Raw genomic sequence first — 10,458 nt, 5'->3', positions numbered from 1 at the left:
GATGAACTGGTAGATGTATGTAGTCGATGAACTGAAAGACTTATGCAGGGAAGGCGAGAGATGGGCTATATATAGGGTCGTCTGGCTCACAAAGTGATTGTGGTAGTTTCGATCCAACGACTCACATGAGCTAGGAAGAAACACATCCTTGATCCAACGACTCGCAAGAGCTAGAAAGAAACACACGATCCGTGTGATTCTTCCTGATTGGTGGGATGCACATTAGTATAGGTTCGTGCCACGAACCGGTGCTAAAGATTGGCAACGAACCGGTACTAATGGTAGCAGCCCGCCTAGCCGTTGGAATCGGCACTAATGGTCACATTCGTGCCGGCTCAAATTCAAACCGACACTATAATGTGCTTCACATTTGACCGTTTTTCTACTAGTCAATAGAGTTTGCCAAACTTGAGTTTCCCAAGTCACTTACACAAAAAGCTATGATTCATGGTTGTCAAATCCATAATTTCCAAACCACAACAACCTTGAGGCATAACAAGCTTTAAATGCTGCATATTGAACACAAAAGAAGTCCGGAGTTTAAATAAGTTATTAAAAATAAAAAAGAGGTGCAATGTTGGTTAATTTGCTTCAAGCCATTCGGAATAGTGTAGATTGCACTAAGCCACTGCACATAGCTCAGTGCAATCTATGCTATTCCACAAGGCTTGAAGCTAATCAACATGTAGGTGAGCATTGCAACTCTTCGTCATTGTCTGTGCACTCACGGCTTATAAACCGCTCATACTGCCTCTCTCTTGGCGAGGTGAGACTAAAAACAGCTTGCCATAACCTCATTAGTACCGGTTCGTGGTACGAACCGGCACTAAATGGTGATGGTGGGCCATAGCCTGACCGCAGGCTGACACAGCCTCTTTAGTACCGGTTCGTGACATGAACCGGTACTAAAGGTTCGCCACGAACCGGTACTATTGATCGCCGCCACGAACCGGCACTAATGTACACATTAGTGCCGGCTCTAATTCAAACCGGCACTAATGTGCTTTACGTTTGACCCTTTTTCTACTAGTGTATGTAGTTCAAGAACGGCTCCCCAAGGACTTCTATGAGAGAAGTGATATTCATTTATTGTTCAAACAGGACACATTCCTTGGCGTCGCATGGTGTTACATACATGGATGCTTTGATGAATCATTGTATCATCTTTTACAAGGAAGATGACGACCCATGTTCATGCGATGTCTGTCAAGTCATTCAGTAAACAGTTGCAGGTATACCGTTTCTTGCCGCTGGAGTTAAACACACGGTGGTGCTGGTACAGCGCATCCGGCCGTGGAGGATGACCAGCAACCCTCTCAACAAATAAGGAATCCATTCCTAAAAGTCACTTGGTGCCGGCTTCAAATTACGCTGCCGGAGTTGAAGATGGCGAGGTCGATCGTCGACGTAGGAAATAGGATATGGAGCAAGCAGAGGAGCAGGCGACGCAGCTGGAAAGCGGGCAGGCACACCAAGAAGCAGAGGGCGCGGTGGACATAAAGTATGAGGCGGTACACATAAAAACAGTTGCTGCTCCGCTGCAAGGTACAGTACGTGCAGAACAGGTTAGGCTACAAGTTGGCAGTAGAAAAATTCTGTTTATTCACAAGCTAACAGCAGGATCTGCTGTACTGAAATCTTTCAGATGAAATCAAAGCATTAGAAAGTCATTTACGTCAAAATTCATACGTACCAGCATCCGCCGCGGATTCCTGGACACGGTATAAGATACCACATTGAACTTCAAAATATATGATCAAATAGCTGTTCCAACTGTAGGGACTGAAGATAGAAAAAAAATAACTCAAGTCAAGGCAATAATTTCATCGGAAAGCACAAGAAATATTGTCGCGTATCGGCTTACTTTCATTCGATTCATGGTGGATTGGCCCAACTCACAGCAGCTCGGTGTCGGCCTCAGATTACGGCGGTGACGTGAGAGTAGCAGAGCACAAGTTGCCTGCAGAGTTGAAGATGGCGAGGCCGACGTACAAGTTGACACTACATGAGAGTAGCAGAGCACGTAGCTAGCGGCAGGGCACACCAACCAAAGGCAGACGATGGGGTCAGTGTCAATCGAGCAAGTGACAGCCCTGTGGAGCACAGCATGCCGGTGAGGAACAGGAGGGTGGCCCAGTTCCGTGTATAGGAAGAGGCGGACAATGGCGAGCACACCGTCGACACACTGGGACATCATGGGTCGGTGTACGTCGCCAGCGTTGAGGTTTTGTTGTGTGCACATCAACGCATTTGCCACATCTGAAAAGTAGATACAAGAAGAAAGATTCAATTTATGCACGAGTTAACAGCAGAAATCAAAGCATAGGAAGTCAACTATGTCAAAACAGGAGTACGTACTAGCATCAATCTCGGAGTCCTGGACACAGAATATGATACTACCAATTTAAGCTTCAGAGCATACATTTGGATGACTGTGGACCTTGTGAGCTGAAGAAAATAGGGCACTGAATTAACAAAGGAACTGATTATTTTTTGGGAAGTAGTCAAAATATTATTGCGTATCAGTTAAGCACCTTGTTTTGCTTCATGGCGAGCCAGACGAATTCCCAGCGCACATGCTCCATTGATTAGCATGGCAGATGGGAGAGCAGAGACAGATCATGCTACCAATCACCAAGAGCAGCCATGAATCAAGACTCCTTCGAGTTTGGCTTTGCCAGTAGGGACTAGGGAGGGAGTGCAGTTAGTGGAAAACCTGCACAGTTACACCAAGTTCACAAGTCAATGTCATGCAAATCTAAAGGTACATGACACAGGCGATTGAAACTTTTTCTAAAAGAATGGCCAGCTGACCTTTGTGGAATTGCTGCTTTAGAAAATACTGTTATTATTTGGATGAACCAACGTTGGTTGCAATTAGTTCTGCAGAAGAATCTGAGTAATGAAGTAGTTCAAGTCAGAAAAATGGGCAAGGTATAGGAAATGGTGAATGTATATGCACAGTCACGATTTTGACTTGGTTATAAATTAATACAGTCTCAATTGTTCAAAAAAAAATACAGTCTCAGACCGTGGAGCACAGCACGTCAGAGTGGGAGGCCTGGTTCGCCGCTCAGGAAGAAGCGGGCCATAGCAAGGGCGTCGTTACTCCTTACGGACTGAAGAAATATAAAAGCTGAATTAAGGCAATGATGGTATCATGGGAAGAAAAATCAAATAGTGTTGCATATATTGCTGTAAAGCACCTTAATTTGCTTAACGGTGGACCTGCTGACCGAATTCTCACTGCAATTGCTCCATCTATACTTCGCAAACAAGAGAAGGATAGAACAGTCTTATTAATGAATTCTTGTGGGTTTTGGTCGGCAAATTGAGAGGGAAACCTGGACGATCATAGCATGTTCACAAGTCAAGGCAATGCCCGTCCATGAATCGAGCCGTTGGCACAGGGGATTGCCACTTCAATTTTTAGGGTAAATAATGACCAACTGACCGATCGGAATTGTGGTCAGTGCAGCTGCTTCAGAATGCACGACTGGTTGCAATTGTTCTGAATGCAAAGCCACTAACTGCGATAATCCACCATTGACTGCAATTGTCTGCAGAATGAGAGTGAAATACTTGTGGTCAGAAAACAGAGATGGTAGATCAACCCACGAGTATAGATGCTCTCTGAGGCAGAGAAAATCTCATTACTTTCAGTTTCGTAGACTGGCCAATACTATGAACAGATCATCATCATTCATTAATATATATTGTATGAAGCCAACAGGAAGGATCTCATAAACGATAGGATGAATCCGATGAATGATGCTTTAGATATTTACCATTTAGGTAATGGTTCTCCACCCAGATTGTTAATCTCGTGGAACACAAGCCATCCAATCGCTAGGAAGCCCACCATGACTGCACAAATGATTTGGCCAATGAGCCATAGAAATGAAGGACTTAGCCTGCAATGTTCTGCAATGGGTCGGTAGAATCATATTTCACACCTGAAGAAAATCATGCAGTTGCCTAATAGTAAATGCCATAACAAAGATAGTGTCTCATACCTCCTTTCTTATTTGATGTTGCAAACTAAAGACCAACGAGAAACAAACGCCACATAGTATGCGTCACGATTTCCGTTGGATCGACCACGAACACGTCTACATGTTCAGCATGTTCCTGGGAGAAGGAAGATCATAAACGGAACATTATTTTGTGGACATAAAGCCTGCGAGATTGGGATGGTTAGAAGAAGCGTACTAACACAATGGTTGTTCATCGAAGAAGAAAGAGGGACAATCTGCGGAATGGGGAGTTGGTTGCAAAGGTTATGACGAAAAAGTTAAGAGCATAACCTGCAACTTTCATAATTTGAGGGTTAGGATCATATTCCACACATGCAGAAAACACTGCCTCACACCTTCTTTGGAATTTGATACTGTTGCAATGTTGGAATGGTCAGAAACCTACCATCAGAAGTGTCGTTCCTTTCCAGATGATGCACAGTTTGCAGAATCAAATCATGCTAACAACAGAACGATAAAACATGTTGTCACATGCTCCATTACTCAGGTCTGCTTATAGCTCTGAAAAAGGAAAGATTGCAGACTGTATTACCATAATATTCCAGCTAGCGAATTCCTACATTGCATTTGACCAAAGGGAAATCATGCAGCAGCTACATGCAAATTGTAATATGCCATTGCAGAAACAAACCTTCCAGCCTCTTGTATCCAGTCTTGCACCAACACTGATGCCACCAATGGGCAAACGCCTACAGCATCGCCGCATATATGGCAGACCTGCTCACGCCTTTGGCCTACTGCTTACTCTGCACGGCATCAGTAAGATAAAAACAAGGTCAGCACACACCTACACATACAAGAAAATTTTAAAAAAAAACTAGCCAGGAGACACAGCAATCTGCTCATGCACCATAAAAAAAAGAAAGGAACGGCTAGATCAGTGAATCAGATCTCCCAGATTGCTAATTCTTGATCACCTTGAGAAAGATGAATTGCTTGAGATGAGGAGGATTTATGGCTACGTACATCTATAAGACATCTGCCCCATTGTCAGAGGAATTGCTTGTGTATTTTATGGAGCACGGTAGTGTAAAAAACATGTTCTACCTGGATTGGATTACCTTTTTGTGAATTGGGTAATGAGTGTGCAGAATGTGCTCAAGTTATTGCCTTTTTTAGAAGATAATTGCGATAGATATTTTTTTTTCTCATGACAGTTTAAGTCGCCCGAAAATTGCCTTTCTAAGATTTAGAATATAATTCGATTGTTGTGTGGGATGAAATCGGCATCCTGTTTCTGTAGACAGCATATGAACTAAGCTATGAGGGAAATCATGCGAATTGAGCAAGCACAGGAAAACTCGCCTGACTAGCATTGTTTTGGCATTTCTAATCAGTAACAACTAACAACCATGAAAGGGATAAAATTGGGAAATCCACCTCGGGAGAGAGAGAGAGAGAGAGAGAGAGAGAGAGAGAGAGAGAGAGAGAGAGTACCAGGGCTGGGGATGGGGCCAAGGCCGGATCACGACAAGATCATCCCCCGCGGTGGCCGCCATCGTTCCGCTCCACCGCCGACGTCGCGCCCCACCAGCAGCGATGGTCGAGAGAGAGAGAGATAGAGAGTGAGAGAGGGAGCGGAAACCCCGAGAATCGACAGCGAGCAGCAAAGATTCCCACCATTCCCAGATCCCCGCGCGCGAGCTCTTTCTCTGCTCCTTCCTGGTTTAGTTCAGTAGGAGTGCTCTGCAATTGAAACATGTTAGCCGTCAGGTCTCAAGAAGCAAAGGCAGGCATATGGGGTAAGCATGGGGAGGGGGAGGCATCACCTCAAATTAAATCAAGGCGGGTTAGGGCCCCATAGTGTATTTCTACGTAAAACCACGGGTCACTTTCTTTCATTTTTCTGGCTTGATCAATTAGCTCTGGACGTAGAGACCATACTTCCAGTTCTTCAAGTGAATCGGGGAGGCCCTCCTTGGGCGGCAGGCATTGCATTTTCGCACAACCACTGATCATTAGTCTCTTGAGAGAAGAAAGGCCACGTAACCATTGAGGGATGGACTCCAGATTGCTGCAAAATTCAAATTCTAGACGTTGGAGGGAGGTGAGGAGCTGCAGCGCTTGCTCTTGCTCTTCCGTCAAGGTTGTTGCCCGATGATCATAACTGAACCCCAATGTGTGGAGGGTAGCGGCAAGGTGGCTGCAAATGGGAGCAGTAAGCACTGCCGAAATGCTATCCACCCTATATTCTTCCAACTGGAATGAACCTGCATGCATTAAGTTGCTCCTTGCAATCTCTGACAGCATATCCCCTGCTATAGACATCCTCCCTTGTCCATAATATATAGCATACATGGTCAGTTTCTTGAGGTTGACCGTGACGAGAGGATTGAAACCATCCATTGTTAATTCTTCACACCTCTGCAGTCTTAGATTGGTGAGAGACGTGAGGTTGGAGAGCAGACCCATTGATAGCGTGCTTGCCTCTAAGGAAATATCAAGTTCCCTGAGAGAAGTAGGGAAAGGCTTGATGGCATGACCTCCTCCACCTACTTCTCCCTTGGTCCACCGAGAGAATAACTTCCCACAATTGTATAATGTAAATGATTGGAGCATCCTGAGGCTCCTGAGGCCTGAGAGTCCTCCGTCATCCACAGTCAGAAGTTCAAGTCCCTTACACTCTCTGATGGTAAGCCTAGAAACAGCTGGGAAACACTTCAACACCTCTGAAAACAATTCTCCAGTAATACACAATTCCTCTATCTCAAGACTCTCAACTGAATGGAGGACGACACTGTCATCCACTTCTGCAGAAAACATGTCGTCGCATCTACTGAAATGTATACTTCTCAGCGAGTTTAGCTTTTGGAGGTCCGAAAACGAAACGTGTGACACATCCCTAATTTTCATAACCTCTACTTTATCCATACTACGGAAGGCCAAAACACCGTTATACCCTTCAATACTGAATTCCTTTGCATTGTACCGCAACACTGAGCTAGCATTTCTTACACACATATCTGTCAGTGTGGTGGTGTGAGGCATGGGAGGAAAGTGAGACAGCCAAGGGCAGTTAACAATCTGAAGGCTACACAGGTTGGTAAAACGGTGAGAGCACTCAAAGAAGGGGAACTCGCTAAGAAGGGGACAACATCCAAATTTGATGCTTTCAAGCCTTGAAAACAAATGGCTATTAGGTTCCCCGACCCACTCCAGAAGTTCTGGCATATTCTCAAACTCAAGTGTCTTCAAGTGCATGAAGCTTCTTTCTGTAACACCACAAAAACCAGGCCCGAACACACTCAACCCAACAATACGTTTCAAAGTGAGACTACTGAGGTGTGGTAGCTGCTCAAAAGCTGGAAGAGTTCCCCAAGATACACCCTCGAGATGGAGATGTTCCAACCCTTTTATGCTAATGTCACCACGCAACCATCTAGGACAAGGGGCAACACCAGGATTTATAATGCCAAGAACCTTAAGATTAGGGTGTGGTTGAAGACCATCAAGAACATCATCATATATGGTTTGGTACTTCGTACCCCAAACTAATTTCAACCCTTTCAGATTCTTTTTATTCTTTAGTTTGGCAGCACTAGCTTCCCCCTTGGACGCCAAAGTTCCAAGATTGCATATGCGGAGTTCTCCTTTTAGCTCTGCCAGTTCCCCCAGCTCTCTGAATTCATACCCAACACCCTCTTTCTTAACATGGAACTCTTTTAGCTCCTGTAAGCACTTCATCATTCCAACCTCAGGAATATTGGAGTGGAATTCTTCGGAAGAATTGAGATGTTGTAAATTCACAAGGCGGCTAATGTCTCTAGGCAACTTTCTACTACCATTCCAAGCTTGTAGGTCCAGGAATTTTAAGTGGTAAAATCTAGACAATGTTGCAGGCAAAGTCATTTCTCTAAACTTATAATAGGGTGAACTAATCTTAAGGTATTGCAGGTGCATAAGTTTTGAAAAGCTGTTTGGCAGAGTTCCTGGGTTATTGATTCCTATAAATAATACTCGGAGACCCTTTATTTCTTCTAATACATCTTTAAAAATATTATCTATTCTTGAATTATGTAACCCAAAAATCATCAAAGTTCGCAAATTTCCAATGTCTATCCTGCCCTTCAGTTTACCCATTTCTTCTTCAAAACTTTCATCGTATATATTTTCTATTGTGATTGATAAGTGCCGAATAGACTGTGGGATGTTATCAGCACTAAAACTTAAACTACTTATATTGACACATTCTTGTGATGAAACATTATGGGATAGTTCATGCAATAAATCATGCATCACATAGTATTGATCTTTAGAATTGTCAGCTCCCTTCATGAGAAAACCATTGTCCACTAGTTCTTCTAAGTAATTCTTATCATTTTGGCAACTAGAGTCTAAGATACCTATCGCAGTCCAAAAGCTAGTAATCTCTAAATTATAAAACCTATAATCTTCTGGGAAAAGGGAGCAACACGAAAAACATTTTTTTAGAATGAAAGGAAGGTAATCATAGCTAATTTTCAAAGAAGGCATAATATCATCATCATTTTTTGTATTTTGCCACTCATTCTTTTCAAGAACTCCAATCCAATATTCCCGAGAAAAGTTTTTCCTCAATAATCGACCAACAGTATTGGCTGCTAGTGGTGAACCCTTTAGTTTCTTAGCAATATCTCTTGCAACATCAATTAAGTCATCTTCATAATGCCTAGGCTTGCTATCACCAAATATGCATGCTTCAAAGAATTCCAAAAATTCATTAGGCTCCAGACCATGCAGTTCTACAGGAGCAGTTGTTTTCACCATATGTGCTATAGATGGAAACCGAGTTGTGACAAGAACCATGCTGCCCTTGTTTTCCCCCTTTCTGAATGGAGCTAACAGGCTGTTCCAATCACTTTCACTATTGCATTTCCAAATGTCATCCAAGACAATAAAAAACCGTTTGGACTTCAGTCTCTCTACAATGGAATTTTGAAGCTGGTCTAAATTGGCTGTTTCAACTGTGCAGTTGTGTTCTTCTTTTTCAGTTGCAGGTATGCATCTCAGGATCTGCCGTGTGAGGTTGAGCACACCAAAATCAGTTGAGATACATACCCAAACCCTGACAGTGAAGTTCTCCTTAACCCTTGTATCATTATACAAGTGTTGGGTGAAAGTTGTCTTCCCCATACCCCCGGGGCCAACAAAAGGAAGAACAGAAAGAGTTTCACCAAGATATGTGCTACCAGTGAGCGCACTTACAGTTTGCTCAAAGATGACTCTCCTCCCATACAATTTATTCTGCGCAGCTACTGAACCCGTGGGGGTTCTTTTCATGGTAATAGATGCATCAATATTTTGGATTTTGTTCAGCAAGTCAGATACAGGATCACATAGGTTGTGTATGCTCTCTATCACAGACTTGATTTTGCTGGACATGGCTACTCTATCAAATTTGAGCTTCCCAACATGTCCACCATCATTACCACTATTAGACCTTGTTGCATCTTGTGGGTTATTTGTGGTAACCAGAGGAGCATCAACATAATCATCATCTTGTATACGCGAGCAAGAAAAACATGTAAGCCAGTTACCGACAGTGGAGCGAGCAGCATGGCGAACATGGAGAGCATGACCATGGAGGCCATCACCGAGCTCCGAGGCGGCCTCCTCGGTGCCATCCAACTGGTCTTGGATCATGAAGTAATGGAGCTCATCCAGAGCATCCTCAGCCTCATCTGCCTTCTTGCTCAGGTCCTCCAGCAAGCTCTGCAGGCTAGGGTTGTTGCTCACATCCCTCTCCTGGGCCACATGCAGCAGCGCTTGCATGTACTTGAGCTTGGTTTTGATCTGCTCGGAGTTGGGGCCGAGCTCGGAGCTGGCCACATATGCGGCGACCAAGTCATTGGACAGCTTATCCAGCACCTTGCCAACGAGCCAGTTCGCCGCACCAATAGCCACCTCCATCTCCTCCGCCGGCGGCTAGGCTGGCTAGTTGGTGAGTGCGGTGGGAGTTTAGTGTGTGTTTTGGGAAGAAAGGTAGCAATGTGAGTGCATCTCAGAAGAGCCCTTGCTGGGTCATTTTATAGCTGTCCTAGGCCATGGGCAGGCAGGTTCCACTTGATAGCACTACTACTCCAGTTATGCGGTGCAATAAAAGATTCATCCAGCTTTTTCTAGGGTGCAACAAAAGATTCAGATTCCTTTGCCACTTGGCTATATGAAACGCCATCCGTGACCTCGGCCTCGTACGATGCACCGGAGGAGGCATCCAAGAAGATGGTCTCTATATCAAGAGCACCATAGTTACACAGATCACGTGGGAGATTTAGGAAGACAAGGACCTAGCACAGGTGCGGCGAGCAGCCTCGTCACTGTTGTGCACTCAGTGGGGACGCATCCAAGGTTTATTTCTTCATCTAAGTGTATGATAACTATAGCTACTGTTAGATCTGAAATTGGTGGACGGGCCAGCATGTGATGCCTGTTTATCTTAATC

General features: G+C 44.3%; 1 protein-coding gene across 5 annotated transcripts; it reads right to left on the bottom strand.

Moving 5' to 3' along the window:
* Positions 1-1,062: 1,062 nt before the first annotated feature.
* On the bottom strand, positions 1,063-10,005 carry LOC125515611 (putative disease resistance protein RGA1). 5 transcript variants are annotated; one of them, XM_087529256.1, is made up of 16 exons: positions 5,807-10,005; positions 5,475-5,723; positions 4,669-4,783; positions 4,423-4,538; positions 4,217-4,313; positions 4,017-4,131; positions 3,789-3,924; positions 3,455-3,560; positions 3,207-3,344; positions 3,032-3,119; positions 2,815-2,895; positions 2,535-2,716; positions 2,359-2,448; positions 1,865-2,259; positions 1,694-1,782; positions 1,063-1,538 (listed from the first exon to the last, which is right to left on the bottom strand). In XM_087529256.1, exon 1 carries the CDS (start codon positions 9,924-9,926, stop codon positions 5,808-5,810), a length of 4,119 nt encoding a protein of 1,372 aa, XP_087385382.1. In that variant the 5' UTR covers positions 9,927-10,005; the 3' UTR covers positions 1,063-1,538; positions 1,694-1,782; positions 1,865-2,259; positions 2,359-2,448; positions 2,535-2,716; positions 2,815-2,895; positions 3,032-3,119; positions 3,207-3,344; positions 3,455-3,560; positions 3,789-3,924; positions 4,017-4,131; positions 4,217-4,313; positions 4,423-4,538; positions 4,669-4,783; positions 5,475-5,723; position 5,807. The 5 variants fall into 5 exon arrangements, with proteins under 5 accessions (XP_087385382.1, XP_087385383.1, XP_087385385.1 ...); XM_087529257.1 differs by having other exon boundaries at positions 4,213-4,307; XM_087529259.1 differs by having other exon boundaries at positions 3,207-3,261; positions 3,345-3,560; positions 4,217-4,307.
* Positions 10,006-10,458: the final 453 nt, after the last annotated feature.

Source organism: Triticum urartu, chromosome 6A (assembly GCF_056163025.1).
Source record: "Triticum urartu cultivar PI428250 chromosome 6A, HENAU_Tu73, whole genome shotgun sequence".
NCBI lineage: Eukaryota > Viridiplantae > Streptophyta > Magnoliopsida > Poales > Poaceae > Triticum > Triticum urartu.
Note: the sequence above shows the minus strand (reverse complement) of the source record. Positions and strands in the feature narration are given on the sequence as shown.

Excerpts from the sequence above, each read along its gene's own strand:
- LOC125515611 (XM_087529256.1), bottom strand. The coding sequence starts at position 9,926 with ATGGAGGTGGCTATTGGTGCGGCGAACTGGCTCGTTGGCAAGGTGCTG.